At 37.4% G+C, this 15485-nt stretch overlaps 3 protein-coding genes across 3 annotated transcripts; all 3 read right to left on the bottom strand.

The window, feature by feature from the left end:
* Window positions 1-2494, bottom strand: LOC133451612 (serpin A3-5-like). The gene is made up of 6 exons (XM_061730831.1): window positions 2373-2494; window positions 1147-1774; window positions 977-1047; window positions 678-871; window positions 360-507; window positions 1-267 (listed from the first exon to the last, which is right to left on the bottom strand). Exons 2-6 carry the CDS (start codon window positions 1766-1768, stop codon window positions 73-75), a joined length of 1230 nt encoding a protein of 409 aa, XP_061586815.1. The 5' UTR covers window positions 1769-1774; window positions 2373-2494; the 3' UTR covers window positions 1-72.
* A 1892-nt stretch (window positions 2495-4386) lies between these two features.
* On the bottom strand, window positions 4387-6334 carry LOC133451613 (dual specificity protein phosphatase 26-like). Its single transcript, XM_061730832.1, has 3 exons — window positions 5874-6334; window positions 5256-5467; window positions 4387-5155 (listed from the first exon to the last, which is right to left on the bottom strand). Exons 1-3 carry the CDS (start codon window positions 6050-6052, stop codon window positions 4959-4961), a joined length of 588 nt encoding a protein of 195 aa, XP_061586816.1. The 5' UTR covers window positions 6053-6334; the 3' UTR covers window positions 4387-4958.
* Window positions 6335-6758: 424 nt separating this feature from the next.
* bag4 (BCL2 associated athanogene 4) lies at window positions 6759-13025 on the bottom strand. Its single transcript, XM_061730830.1, has 5 exons — window positions 12755-13025; window positions 10399-10518; window positions 9948-10175; window positions 8705-8974; window positions 6759-8574 (listed from the first exon to the last, which is right to left on the bottom strand). Exons 1-5 carry the CDS (start codon window positions 12827-12829, stop codon window positions 8119-8121), a joined length of 1149 nt encoding a protein of 382 aa, XP_061586814.1. The 5' UTR covers window positions 12830-13025; the 3' UTR covers window positions 6759-8118.
* Between the last annotated feature and the right edge of the window lie 2460 nt (window positions 13026-15485).

Raw genomic sequence — 15485 nt, 5'->3', positions numbered from 1 at the left:
CACAGTAAAGCTTTTTATTTGCATGTACTGTCTGTTGCAATAGCAGTGCGCAAACACAAAGTATTTCCTCAATCAGATATTGGGGTTCACAATCTTGCCCATGAAGAGCATGTTTTCTGTGTTGCGCTCAGTGATGATCACCATAAAAGGACGATCGAACTTCAAGACTGGAACGTGGCGGATAGATAGTAGTCTGATACCAATGCCTGTAGCAGCTGCAGCAGTGGCTCCGGCCTCATCAACATCCAAGGTAGCCTGGTGCACAACCTTATAGTATAAGGGACGCAGAGTTAGAGGACACGTGGGAGAATTATTGGGGAGGAGATGTATATTTAACAGCATGTGCTCTCGGTTCTTACATCAGAAACAGCCACTTTTCGTCCCTCTGAAATGCCACTCAGGTCTGCTTGAGGACCAAACATATCTGTCATTCCCATTTCAGTCAACACGTTGTTCAGCTTGTAGGAAGTCTTGATGGAAAACTTTGGAACATATATTTTATGTTTCCTAAAAATTGAGGAAGTATTTTAGTACTAATCTGGTAACACAAAGCAAATACTTCAATGACGGTGTTGTTGTAGATTCATCAAACCAGGAATTCATTGACTTTTTTTAGGAATGATAGAGAAGAAAATGCAAAAAAAAACTTCAATGATGGCTTATATGTGGATTCAAACCTGGACTTCATCGAGTTCAGCCATTTAGTGACATGGGCTGGGCTGATGGCGTCCTCGAGCGTTGCCATGTCATCAGGCAACATGAGCAGCATGGAATAGGAGGTATTGAAGGGGAGGTGGAGGACCGACGTGTTAATGGCCTGGTCATAGTAGGTATCAAAATCATCTTCCATATTCATCATCTTGACTGGAACCTAGAAAGTCACAGTTCAAAGTCCTTTTAGAGAAAAATATATACATGTATAATGTAAAAATCATGTAATTTAAACATATTCTGAATAATTTAAGCAACTTTGAACCTGGTTGGTCTCTTCTACATTGAACATGTCATCCCTGGTCAATTTAGGATTAAATGGTGTTGCCCACGTTCCTGTTGGGAGAGGAAGAGCAGGAGTAAGATAAACGTATAGCTCAAAAATATAATAAAAAGTATTTCCAAACATAACATCTCAACTCATGTCCTCTGTACCTTTGTAGTAGATGTAGCTGAGGAGATACATGATAGTGCTTGGATCCAGGCTGTCGACCAGCTTGTCTATCTTCCCGTTGGTCTTATCTGCAACATACTTATTGATAGTATTGGCACTATCTGCACTTTGGGTGAAGTCAACAGTGAAACCATCTGCCAAATAAGACTCCTTCAAGACATCCAGGAACTCAGGCTGGGGCTTGAAGAGGTTCTGCACAAACACAGCGGTGCCTTCTTTGATGTCCTCATGAGAAGTCTTGTTTGCGAGGATCATGCGGAAGGCCTGGTCTACATGGGCTTGAGTCACCTGTGGACTGCTGAAACCTAGACCACTGAAAAGCTGCCGGTGGGTCTCCCCCCGTGCACCTACAGACAAAGCAGCCAAGGCGACAGACACACTGGACGGGGAATAAAAGACGTTTTTGCCCTGGGAGTCAGATTGAGCTGCTAATTTCCTGTAGAAACGGAACGCAAACTCCTTGTTTGCTGAGGTCACCAGTGAGACGCTGTTGTCGCTCCCGTCCACAGCAGTGTCTTGCTCGGCTTGCCTTTTGTGGGGGTGACCAGTACCCACGTAGACCACCGCTGATAAGATCCAGAAAACCTGGGCTGCACGCATCATGATGAACTGAAATAAAGGTTCAAAGTGCAACATTATTCAAACTATTTTTGATTTTTTTTTTTATTAATACTTTGAAATGTTCTTTCAGGATACACTATATGGGACTTTGAACAGATTTATACACACCTATTCAGTTCTAAATGAGCCGCCAAGGCAGGAAACATTTTTCTTACTGTTAAACGAATTGCAGTATTTACAAAACCTTCTTTCTGGCTGGTTACAAGTGTTGTGGAAAAAAACTATTAATAGCTCTGTATTATGTGTTTTAACCAGGGTGACTATCTGGTGATGACATAAAGATATTTTAGAGAGAGTACTGTCAAGTACTTCTGTCTGTGCACCAGTGAGGCTTTCAGATCCATTTGATGAAGTATCCTGGAGAATGTAAGATGTAATTGTAAGCTTTTTTAAGCAAAACCTAAACTTTTAGTCTGATCTCCTGTCATGAGAATACCTATATCATTGTACTTCCAATAAGATGACAGCCAACGCATCTTATTTTAAATATAACTGTGTTCATCAATATGCCAAACACTTCAAGACATGGCACATGAAACTGAATATTTTTATGGTGCTCTATATGTGGATCCTTTCATTCACTTACCTGCTTCTGAGTGCAGCTGGCAGTTTGCAGTATCCACCTCAGAGAGCAGAGCAGACTGGACAGAGAAATACCCTTTGTTTATAAGACCGCTCAGCTGAACTTTGACTTTGTTTATTCTCTGTCGCAATGTATTTGTTTATTTTCTACATTTGTTCTATGTAATGTTTGATTGCTGACTAATCTGACAAACTGATTGCGTGAGAGACAAAAACATTCACCAGCTGGATTTTGATTTTACAGCACATATCAAATTGTAAAATAAAACAAGTTCATATAAAAAATTGTCAAATAAAGGTCATCTACAAGTTGTGAGAGGTTACATCGCCTATGCTTTACATATTCCATATTTGGAAAAAATTGTTCAGCATGGTTCTAGGTATTTTGGAACGTTTCATCAACATTTTTTGACATGGTCAGACGAGAATAATTCCAATCATTATGTTCAAAGCTCTCTTACTTCAGAACAAACTTCTGTGGAATTTGGATAGTGGTGATTAAAAGAAAAGGTTTATGTTTTCTTCCTATAGGTACAACTTTCAGATTTGTGGATAAATAACACTGGAATACAGTTTACATTATACTAAAAATGTTAACTATATTTTCTAAAACACTTTTTACCAAAAGAGTTATGTCGTAGTTTTTACAGTGTGTGTGTATCAATATGTATATGTATATGTAATTAAGGCTAATGGGGCAGTAGCGTTGTATTTGTGTGTACTGTATGTGACAGGCCTGGGGCCTGTACTACGAAGCGGGATTTGGGGTTAGCGAGGTAACTTCAGGTTTAACCCTGGGTTTTCAGGACTACGACGGTGGTTCACTTCTTAGCGGGGTACATCGCCATGGTAACTTATGCTGAACAGCTAACCTGCTCCGGAGCAGGTTATGTTCGAGATACAGATCGCCGGGTATAAAAGCACCGCCCACTGACCAATCAGCTCTCTTGGAAAATGGCATGCCCTTTCGAAGATTTAGCCATACAGGCTAATTTACATCTGCAGTCCCTGGCAGGTTGATGGCATATGTAAAAACACACACTAAAACCTTAAAACACAGAGTACAAACAATTAGTAAAACCATGACACTCCGAATAATGACAGACAACATAAAAGAATTATAGCACACAAACACATTAGCTCACATAAAAGCACATAAACACAAACAGGTATAAAAACAATAAACTGAGCCCTATACCAGATTATGACAGCATGTTTGAATGTCTAGTAACCACTGTTTTATGTTTTTTGAGAATGAATGAAGAGATGTGATGTTTCTTAGTTGTACGGGTATAGTGTTCTAGGTACAAGCTGCTCTTGGAAAATGGCATGCCCTTTCGAAGAGAATCCAGTGGAGCTCGGTGCGCGGATCGTGAGAGGAAAAAAAAAAAGAGTGGGCTGACTTTCAACAAAAATTGAATTAGTCAAGAAACTAAGCAATTCCTTTCATACCCAAGTATCAACACTTTATCATTTCTTTTCTCCTGACAGAGAGGTATGCGAGTACGTTTGTCTTTGCTGTAGATACCCTCACTCCGTCTTTCTAAGAAAACTACTTTTGCAAATAAACCTTTATGTACAAACTGTAAATATACTGTGGAAACAAGGTATGAGTCATTTGAGAGAGGATGAAATGTCAGACCTCGTTTAATTTGAACACGACATGAACTTTTAATTTCAAGTCTAAATATTAAGTTAAATCACAGTGTAATTTATCCTTTGCTCTTCGCTACTGAAATAAGCGGCTCTGACAGCGGACTTCTCCATGCTTGCGATTGGTCATGCGCTGAAAACACCGGCCCTTTTATGTGCACGCGCTCATATCCAGATTGGAGAAACTTGGGTTGATATACCGAGTTGATAACCACCGTCGTGTGACCGCTTAGCGTGATTGCAATTGTCCGGGTTAGTGAATCTGGATAAGGAAAAGATATCCTGGATATGTTGAACTTGCTTCGTAGTACAGGCCCCTGATCTACTTTAAATGCGTTATGAAGCTAACATCGGCACTGTATCAATTACATGGCACAACATGGCCATGGGTCCTGTGGTATTAAGGGGGTCAGGAATCATTATGTTCAAAAATAAGCATTAAGTAAGATTATAAAGAAACAAAAAACATGAAAGAAATAAAGGATTTGTATCACATCTGTTGAAAACGTTTTTGAGCTTGCTAGATCTTTATTGTTCACAGGACTAAATTTAATTGCTTACGCACTCTGAAAAAACCAAACTAGGCTAAACACAAATTTAATTTCCCAGATATCATTGTATTTGTTAAAAAATATAACTTTAAAACATCTGTGCAGTATTCCTGCACATAAAGTTTATATTATACTAAAATGTTTAACTCCAGACTTTCCAACAACTTTCACCTTTCACAAGTGTGTATATATATATATATATATATATATATATATATATATATATATATATATATATATTTTAAAAATCCAGTTTTTTTACAAGCAGTAGAAATAAAATAAACAGGTGGACCTCTAGTGGAGTTTATTTGGAATGCTCCAGAAGTACCAGTACAAGTACCAGGCACATACTGTACATACTAGAGAATAAAAGTAATGCTCAGGGTTCAGTGGTGTTTGCCAAAGAGCTTCACATCAAGTTTGATGAGCTGTCGAAGAAAACCCCGATTTGGGATCACGCCACGCTTGTCTTTCACTGCACAAATAGCCTCCACAAGCGTCAGGCCTTGCTTCAGCATCAGGTAAGCCAGGACCAGGGTGGCAGAACGGCTAACTCCAACCTGACAATGCACTAAAACTTTGCCTGTGAACACCAGAAAAACAGATCAAAACATTAGTATCCAGACACCAAATGTAATTGATACTCTACTGTATATGTCTTATTTCCTCCCCTCCGCCTTTACCTCCTCTGCTTAATGCGCTGTGGATAAAGTCTACTGCCGCCTGGAAGTTGAAGCTCATGTCATAGTCACAGGAGTCACGGCCCTCTATCCCCATGTAGGAGATGTTCATTCCCCCATAGATATCTGGCTGTCCTCTTCGTTTACTGTGAGCTGCATTCAGGATGTGAGAAAATCTATGCATGGATAGGTCAGCCAGGTTCTCTGCACTGTATCTGAAAAACACAACACTGTTTTTCTACACAAGTGTGAAAACAGGTAGAAGATGCACCTAAGTGTTGTGGGGGTTCTCTCACATTCAGTTTGCATGCATCATTTCTCAAAGAGATGAACGGAGACGTAGAACATTTCAAGCATGTGTTAAAGACTATCAGAAGACCTAGTGTGACTGGAAACTCTCATAGCAGAGACTTAGTTTACACAAGTTCCCAATGGGGACTGCAGCCTAGGGAGTGTAATGTTACTCATTCCACATTTAAATCTGATTTATAGGCAGTTCCTGTTTCACAACTTAAGACTTTTTTAAATATTTGTACAGTATCAGTATACCTTTTCTCAGATCAATAATGAAGTCAAAACAATTATCAACCAGTTAATATGGTTTCAGCAAAGGCTACTTACTGGTCACCGATGTAAAGTCTAGGCCACACTTCATCTGCATGGCTGATGAGGGCTTTTCCTGTAAATAACAGTCGTTCCAGCTCAAACACAGCTAATCCTGGTGAAGTCAGGTCAATTTCCACTTTTCGAGGTGGCAGTTCATCTTTCCAGGAAGCAGGAAGTTTGGACATGTATGACATTTTCTTTGTTTGTTCTGATACAGCTAGCAGATATCATTAAGCAGTTCTGGGAACTAGTAGAAAAAAACATCTACATTACCCGTCTACAGCCACTGCATTTCAGCTTCACTCACTGAAGCAATCTGTGAGATATGTATTTCCAATAAATTTCTCTGCGGCCAGCTTCAAACAGAAGAGAATAAATAACGGGAGGGTTTAGACTCGGGCTCCGACACATTCAATTTACCACCAAAGCACTGTGTATCCTGTGTGTTGTCAGGCCATTTGACCCTTAAATTAACTCCAGCCTGCACGCTCAAGCCTTCAGGGGCAGGTGTTATGCTTTTGCATTAAAATAGCAATCTATTTAAAGCTCTGAATGCAGACTAATGAAGTGTGGCTATGAGCAAGTATCCACGTTTCAAAAAAGGATTTTTCTTTGTTTCAATGGGAGAATTATAAGCTCAAACTAAAAAAAACAAAAAAAATTATTATTTTTTTTTTTAAAGCTTAATGCTTTACCTCCATTTAGGGCATCCCTATAACTGATTTTAAATGCAATATTAAAAAGTGATATATTAATATATAACCCTAACCCTAATATATATTAAAACTATTGCCCTCCCCTCACAATAATCTGTGTTTATCAGAAACAGATTTCAATATTGTGTTGGAGACATACTTTACGGGTTAAACAAACCTGAAATAAACACATGACAGAAGATAATTTCCATGCAAAATTTTTCATCTTATTTTTAATATTTTTTCTTCTAGTCATATAAAACCAGTCTCTGAAATATGGCACTTTTTTTTCTTTTCTTTTTTTTCTTTTTTACTAAATCAACAATGTTTGAAAAAAGAAAGAAAGCAAGACTTGCTATACACAAGACAATAAACTGTAATGTACGTTTTGGTTTTGAAATAAGGATATTTTTTGTCCTGGAGGAAACCAGGACAAAAAAGGCCAAACTTTTCATTAAACAGCTGTGACAACATTGTCCTTAAGCATTAAAACTTTACTGAAATGATGCACCCTTTAATACGCACATACAAAAAAAAAAAAAAAAAAAAAGAAAATCAGAGAAAACATAATTCAACAAATGTTCTAGTTATTCTTAACATTGTCTTTACCTATCTGTAATAACAGTAGTTTCTAGAGCAAAAATACATGGCATTCATATGTAGGTCTGATTCTAGGTCTGCACTGAGGAAGAAAAGTCATCCATGAGATGGAATAATGGGGACAGCAATCTTTAGAGGGTTTTCATTAATCTGCTACACTCTGAGCTCAATAATGAGCTCTGAGATGTCATGAATGTACTGTGTGCGTATCTGACATTACAGTGCATGCAAGGCTGGGAGCACAAGTGAAACACTGCACCAACTGCTGCAGAGACATGGAGAGATAAGTGACGATGGGCAACTAAGTGGAAACTGGATCAATCACAGGGAAGGACAATATCGTGACCATGCAAATGGATTGATATGCAATTATAGACAGCCGAGGAAGTGCATGTGTCGTTATGCGTAGGATCAAACTAAAACGGACCCACAATCCTGAGGGGCAGCATGATGATAAATTGAGTCCATATCACAAATTAGAAACCACAAAATGTTTCAGAGCGGTACTAAATAAATTCTTCTTCCAGTGACACTGCAGTATGCTGACATAAGAGATGAGCAAAAGCGTCAGGTTGTATAGCCAGCATTGTCACTCATCGAGGGTGAAGTCACTCTTTTTACATATAGATACACTCGCCACTCTATCAGGTATACCTGGTGTACCCAATAAAGTACCCAGTGAGCGTATACACAAACACACACACACTCACAAAAACCTTCAGACTTTGTATTTAATACCATCATAACTACACTTTAAAAAATAATTTCCGACTACAAATAATTGCTTTTCTTTGTTCTTGAGTCCTAGAACCTCAGGTATTTTTATATTATCATTGGTGGGGGAAAAAGAAAAAAAAAAATCAACGCAGCTCTGCAGAATGAGACTGAACCCTTAACTTTTCCATGGAAGATCTGAAGGAAGAAACGAGCTGAAGTGGTCATCAAGCTAATAAATAAAGTCCAGTTCAGAAAGCTTTCTTCTCCAGTCGGTCAAGAATGGCCTGGATTCTCTGTACAGCCACTTTCCGGGCTTGCCGAACAGTTTCCTGTCCCTGAGTCTCCACAGAGTCCAGCTCGAGTAGCTCTTTGGTCAGCAGTTCCTCCAAATACCGGTAACTCTTATCTATTTTTTTGCCAACAAACTCATCAACATCTTCCTGGAGCAGGTGAACTCTGGCCAGAACCTGCTGGACCTTAGCAAGTCCAGGATTATCACTCAGGGGCAGAGGTCCAATCGGACCTGTGGCTGGTGCTTGGACCGGAGCTGAGGGCTCACCTTGCGATGGATTAGGATCACCTCTCCCAGTCCTGCTGTAAATTTGAGGAGGTGAACTTATCTCAACAGGCTTTCCATTGGGGGGATTTGGGGAAGTTGCTGGCCTCGGTTTGGGTCCCAACTGTGGTGCACGCTGATGTTGGTCCTAGAATAACACAAAGAAGATGATGCCTTTCTGTTTTATTCCAGCTTCAGATTTAGCACTTCTTTCTCCAGACTGTCTAACAAAACAAACTAACATTATAAACCAAAGTAAATTGTCTGCAAGCTTGTACCTTTGGTTGATAAGGTGGCGGAGCACCACTTCCAGTTCCTGGCCATGCAGGGGGATGTAGTGGACGAACAGGATTTCCATAATGGGTTTGCGGAGGTTGCTGGCCTGCTTGCCAGTGCTGCTGCGAGGGGGCATATGGACTGGAATGCCCCCAAGTTTCAGCCTGAGGGTTGGGATGGAGAGACTGGCCGGCTGGATAAGGAGGATTTGGAGGCATCGCATGTCCACCTTCACTGTAGTGTGAGTAAGGTCCAGAAGGATATCCAGGACCCTGAGAGCACAGGCATGACAAATATAATGAGTTTTCAAAAAACAATTATTTTAAGTGTAACAGTAACCTCTAAGAGTCAGTCATGTACATCTCAGCTGTAACATTCTGACCTAAGAAACTTTCCTTTATAGTTATCAATTAATAATTACACTACACTTGTGTCACATCAATAACTGTGAGGTTGCTGTATGCAGTACTCGAGTTGAAAAAAAAAAAAAAATCAGGGGGGGGTGGTGGATTTTATCATATGGGGACAGATAATTTGTGCTGATTACAAATAATATAATATATTACAAATAATAGCACTGACCAAAACACCTGCAGAAATACTGCAGGAATGACATAGCAGCAGTTAAATGCAGCCTTCTGTAAGCTTTAAATATCCACTGGGCTTACATCAAATACATCAAAACACAACAATAAAAAACAGTTTTCTGAACTTATCAATATTACTCTGTCCTTCACAGGATAAGTAAAATGGATCACTGCAAAAACTCTAAATCTTAACAAGAATATTTGTCTTATTTCTAGTTAAAATGTCTCATTTTAGTAAAAAAAAATCTCATTACACTTAACAAGACTCATCACCGGAAAAAACAACAATTTTCACCTGTTTCAAGTAGATTTTCCCTTAAAATAAGTAGAAAAATCTGCCAGTGGAACAAGATTTTTTTTGCTTGTAATGAGAAGATAAATCTTGTCCCACTGGCAGATTTTTCTACTTATTTCAAGTGAAAATTTACTCGAAACAGGTGAAAATTGTCAAATAAGTTATTTTTCTGGTGACGACTCTAAATGTTGAAATAGCAGTAATACCACATTCATTGATGAAATGACATAAGGGATGGAAAGGGAGGATGATTTTGACCGTCTTTATTTCAGGGGGGATGCCATCCCCCCTCATCCCCCCTCAACTCGAGTACTGGCTGTATGCGTATGTTGCACTAGGTCTGAGTTCATTAAATAAACCTACCCCTTGACAGTGTGGACCAGGATAGTGATGATGCTGATGCTGAGCGTGCGGCTGCCCAGGTGGTGCACCGCTCTGCTCCGATGGACAGCCCTGATTAGGGTAGGAACCTGAAGGCCTGTGAGGATCTGCACAGTAGAAGGGATTGGATGGGTGGAAACCACTTGCTGAATACTGAGTTTGTGTAGGGTTGTAGACTCCATGGCCATTTGGATATGCCCCAGCCATCACCTATATGGAACAAAATAAGGGGAGGAGAGAAAAAGAAGAAAAAAAAGGTGAGGCATGTCACTGTGTAGGAATGCAAGGCTTTTGTGATAACTTTGATACAGTTGCTGGGGTTTTAAAACTGAGGAAACGGTGAAAGTACACGAGAGACTTAAGATAACGAGTGGTTTAATTCCTAATCGCTCCTACCTGGAGGACATAGAATACGTTGCATAATGAGACTTACCTGTGGACTGTATTGTGGCTGAACATTGGATCCAGCAGGATAGGTATTTGCATAGTGCCCGGAGGAATGAGACTGTGGATACCAGTAATGTGAAGGGTAACCTGGATACTGAGGAGCATCCTGGGAAAATAATATGCAAACAATGAAGAGTTATCATTTTGTGTGTGTGTGTGTGTGTGTGTGTGTGTGTGTGTGTGTGTGTGTGTGTGTGTGTGTGTGTGTGTGTGTGTGTGTGTGTGTGTGTGTTAGGGCTGTTCGATTAATCGATTTTAAATCGTAATCGCGATTATGTAATTAGAACGATGTTAAAACGTGAAAATCGTAAAATCGATTTTTCACTTTTACACTTTTTTTTTTTTTACCTTGTCTGCACACATATAAATGATTGATACCATATTAATGATTGATGGAAATACCTCTCAATACCTGCGACAAGTGCCCCATGGGAGAGGCTCTTTAGTGTAGGAGGGGGCGCTGTAACATGCCACCGGGCATCCCTCAAGCCAGATGCGGTAGACTCGTGTTCCTTGCAAAAAACTTGCAAATGTGAACAGCAAATGTAATGACTGACATTACACACCTCTACCTCCTTCATGGGTTGCATTATTATTTAGCATGCAAAGACCCAGTTTAGTTTAATTAGAAAATGTCTTGTTTTATTTAATTGGAAATATAACTTACTGTATGTTTGCAAGTGCTGATTTGCTGATTTTTCTTTTCAGAGATAAAACTTTATATTTTATTATATTTTTTAAAACTTTTTTTCAACTTATTTTACAGAGTTTTGCACTTTATTCATTCATTTTTGGTTTAATAAGAGCAAAGTTTGCACTTAAAGCCCAATGGGGCAAATGTTCAATAAAAAAAACAGTATATTTGAAATCATTTCTTTGCCTTTTGTCAATTCACAAAATAATCGTAATTGAAAATCAGATTTTGAGAGAAACATTTTTTTCTCTCAAAATATTTTTCTCTCGAGAATATTTTTGGGCAAAATCGAACAGCCCTAGTGTGTGTGTTAGGATTGTCAAAACACAAAAAGTGTATTTGATACAAACCAGCTCATATTAAAAAGGCATGCTTTCAACGTTTCTGTCGGTCCCTTAATGTACAATAACTCAGGGGCGTCAATTGGGTATGGCAAGGTATGGCAGCCGCCACACCTTTGCTTCAAGGGTTAAATGTAAATGTTTGTTTTTTTAAATACATTTATGGAATAACTACAAATGCAAATAAGAACAACATGATCGATTTCACTAGTTATTATACACTGCAAAAACTCAAAATCTTAACAAGAATATTTGTCTTATTTCTAGTTAAAATGTCTCATTTTTAGTCTCATTTTTTTTTAAATCTCATTACATTGAAGACAAGACTCAAAAACAACCATTTTCACCTGTTTCAAGTAGATTTTCACTTAAAATAAGTAGAAAAATCTGCCAATGGAACAAGATTGTTTTGCTTGTAATGAGAAGATAAATCTTGTCCCACTGGCAGATTTTTCTACTTATTTAAAGTGAAAATTTACTTGAAACAGCTGAAAATGGTCAAATAACAAGTTACTTTTCTGGTAATGACTCTTGTTTTAAGTGTAATGAGATTTTTTGACTAAAAATTAGACATTTTAACTAGAAATAAGACAAATATTCCTGGTAAGATTTTGAGTTTTTGCAGTGAGCGAGACTGCATTTGAAAAAGTTCCAATTTTCTTGACCACACAGATAAGCTACATAGCAGACTTCTGTGATGAGTATTTGCTGAACGTGTTGATTGATACTCTAGTTAAGTTCTGTGACTCGTAACCTTGCCATACCTTAGCTTTAACTGAATTGACGCCACTGCAATAACTTTATAAATACTGACAGTCTTATGTCTCCTGCTGTACACTGTGACACTGTAACATTGACCCACAGACAAGTGGTGAAGGGTCATAAAGAATTTATAATAAGGAAACTGTTGTTAAGCCGTTTGGGATTTAACAACATTACGGTACGATTACCATGACGGTACAAGTAACAATGTTGTCAAGCTGGGGAAGACTTGAGCAAAAGCTTTACTATTTAAGCCTGAATTATGGTTCTGCGTTAAATAGACGCAGAACCTACGCCGTAAGGTACGGCGTAAGGTACGCAGCGACGCGCACCGTAGCTCTGCGTTGGTGTAACGCGGAACCATAAATCAGCCTTAAGCTGTTCGTAACTATTACATAATGTCGGCTAGCTGCCCGGCTAGCGTAGACACAGCGCCTTCATTGTGATTTAAATACTGAATCGCGACGATTTATGAGCATTAAAACGTGCACAAAACGAGTTTCACGAGCCGAGATAAATTGTCCAAATCCCACAGGCGTACTTACCATAGTGTTATTCCAGTTCCCGTGGTTAGTTCCCGGGGTAGTGGAGGGCCAGCCGGGCTTCAGGTTTGACTGCATCTGACGGTGATGCGTCAGCTAGGCGCGTCCCCCAGCAGCCGGCCCCACATGTGGCATGCTCACGAAAACAAACCTTTAACCAGTACAAACTCACTCCACCGAGCCGCAAACTGGTTCAAACGGCTTCTTTGCAGATATAAATTGGATTCAGGAAATTACCAAATGACGCCAAGTCTGTGCTGTCCTGTGTCTTTAATGCAGATGGTAGAGGAGAGGTGAAGTATCACTCTGCTGCAGGATTACTAGACCAAGGGCGAGCATCAACAATGAATGAATGGATGAATGAATGAATGAATGAATGAATGAATGAATGAATGAATGAATGAATGAATGAATGAATGAATGAATGAATGAATGAACGAACGAATGAATGAATTCATGAATGAATGAATGAATAAATGAATGGATTGATTGATTGAAATCTTTATTTCGAGCATACATAAAAAACAATTACACAAAACAACAAAAAAAAAGAATATAAATAAACAGTCATTTAAACAAAATCAAAGGGAAATAAACCGTCATGCCCGAAAAGGAGTAGGAGGAAGTAGAAAAACTTATGAGGTCCTACTACCCCTTGTTTGTATTTCAGTTTTGCTTGAAAAATAAAATGAGAAAAAAATATAACAGCAAGCTTTACTTTATCAAAAAAAAAATTATACCTGTTATTACCTTATAAAATAGTACAGCACTTCATTGCAAAATTATACCTCAGCCTTATAAATATGAATATAGTTGAGCATTATAAATATTATACCTGAGCTTGAGCTGCCTCTCACCTGAAATGAGCTGGGATAGGCTCCAGCAGACCCCCGTGACCCTGCAAAGGATAAAGCGGGTATAAATAATGGATGGATGGATACCTGAGCTTTATAAATGAATGATATACCAGAGCAATTATAAATAATATGCATATACAACATATATATATATATATATATATATATATATATATATATATATATATATATATATATATATATATATATATATATATATATATATATATATATATATATATATACACATTATGCTGAATCCCCACACAACTACCTCATGTGTCCTGTTCCCTGTATTTGGCAAAAATCTTTTCTTTGTATCTGCTTTTGAACCTGTAGATTGTTGGACATGGTGGGTGGTAGATGGTGAATGAATGAATGAATGAATGAATGAATGAATGAATGAATGAATGAATGAATGAATGAATGAATGAATGAATTTTTATTTCGAACATGTATATAAAAAATTTAAATAAAAAGGTAAACAGTAACATCTTCATATTCACTTATGTTCGAAAAAAGGAGTAGGAAGAAGTATACACATTTTCCTAGTTCCTACCCCTTTATAACTCTATAATATGAATTTACATTATTGTTAGTATTATATCTACACAATATCCATATAAATATAGTCTATATAAATACTACGTACACATGCCTATTACTACATAATTATCTATATAAGTAGCTATATATAAATTCTAAATATTACATAAATATAATCTCAATATATAGAAAATACAAATATTATATAAATCTATATAAATATACACTATAAACTACATAAATATCCCTATAATCCCTATAAATATATATGTGCTACATACCTAATAAATATATAAAATATATTACATAATTATAACTATCCCTCTCAACATATAATATATACTACATAAATATCCACATAAATATCTAAACATATCTTAAGCAAGTATAATATACCTTTTTCCCTATTTTATTTGTTTCTCACACTCCTCGTTAACCCATTTCCTCTTCCATATACCTGTTTATAAATAATTTTTTGTATCTCTTTTTAAACAGATTTATGTTAATACTTTGTTTCATTTCCTGCTCTAAACTGTTCCACAGAGTCGCTCCACAGTTCGATATGCACATGTTTTTCATTGTTGTTCGTACTTTATGTTTTCTAAAATTTAGTTCTCCCCTTACAGGACTGTCTCAGAAAATTTGAATATTGTGATAAAGTCCTTTATTTTCTGTAATGCAAAAATGTCATACATTCTGGATTCATTACAAATCAACTGAAATATTGCAAGCCTTTTATTATTTTAATATTGCTGATCATGGCTTACAGCTTAAGAAAACTCAAATATCCTATCTCAAAAAATTTGAATATTCTGGGAATCTTAATCTTAAACTGTAAACCATAATCAGCAATATTAAAATAATAAAAGGCTTGCAATATTTCAGTTGATTTGTAATGAATCCAGAATGTATGACATTTTGGTTTTTTTAATTGCATTACAGAAAATAAAGAACTTTATCACAATATTCTAATTTTCTGAGACAGTCCTGTATATTATAGCCCCTTTCTCTCTCTGTGAACATTACTCTGATATTTTTTGGTTTGTTTATAATGTAGTAACCTAAAGTGGGGCAAAATAACAACACTGAGACTGACTGGATTTGTTTAGATCATATGGTAAATGTGAATATTCTGATTGGAATAATTTGATGAAATGTATTAACAATTTGTTTTCATTTTCCCAGATGTGTCACCATCTGTTGGTATATACGATCTTCGATAAACACGTGCTTGAGTAGACTTCCGATGGGAAACCGACATAAAATATATTATTAAATTATGAATTAACAGTTTGATTAAAGAAATATTCATCTCTGTTGTTATATTTTGC

The sequence above is a fragment of the Cololabis saira genome, chromosome 9, assembly GCF_033807715.1.
Source record: "Cololabis saira isolate AMF1-May2022 chromosome 9, fColSai1.1, whole genome shotgun sequence".
In the NCBI taxonomy this organism is placed as follows: Eukaryota; Metazoa; Chordata; class Actinopteri; order Beloniformes; family Belonidae; genus Cololabis; species Cololabis saira.
This window is presented reverse-complemented; position numbering and strand designations above follow the sequence as displayed.

What these genes read in the sequence shown, in the direction of transcription:
- LOC133451612 (XM_061730831.1), bottom strand. Translation starts at nt 1,768, where the DNA reads ATGATGCGTGCAGCCCAGGTTTTCTGGATCTTATCAGCGGTGGTCTAC. An exon ending in ATGTAGAAGAGACCAACCAG is followed by an intron (nt 872 to 976) that starts GTTCAAAGTTGC and finishes GTGACTTTCTAG; the next exon opens with GTTCCAGTCAAGATGATGAA. An exon ending in GAAAAGTGGCTGTTTCTGAT is followed by an intron (nt 268 to 359) that starts GTAAGAACCGAG and finishes TTATACTATAAG; the next exon opens with GTTGTGCACCAGGCTACCTT.
- LOC133451613 (XM_061730832.1), bottom strand. Translation starts at nt 6,052, where the DNA reads ATGTCATACATGTCCAAACTTCCTGCTTCCTGGAAAGATGAACTGCCA. An exon ending in AGACTTTACATCGGTGACCA is followed by an intron (nt 5,468 to 5,873) that starts GTAAGTAGCCTT and finishes TGTGTTTTTCAG; the next exon opens with ATACAGTGCAGAGAACCTGG. An exon ending in CAGCGCATTAAGCAGAGGAG is followed by an intron (nt 5,156 to 5,255) that starts GTAAAGGCGGAG and finishes TGGTGTTCACAG; the next exon opens with GCAAAGTTTTAGTGCATTGT.
- bag4 (XM_061730830.1), bottom strand. Translation starts at nt 12,829, where the DNA reads ATGCAGTCAAACCTGAAGCCCGGCTGGCCCTCCACTACCCCGGGAACT. An exon ending in AGCCACAATACAGTCCACAG is followed by an intron (nt 10,176 to 10,398) that starts GTAAGTCTCATT and finishes TGTTCCATATAG; the next exon opens with GTGATGGCTGGGGCATATCC. An exon ending in CGCCACCTTATCAACCAAAG is followed by an intron (nt 8,575 to 8,704) that starts GTACAAGCTTGC and finishes GTGTTATTCTAG; the next exon opens with GACCAACATCAGCGTGCACC.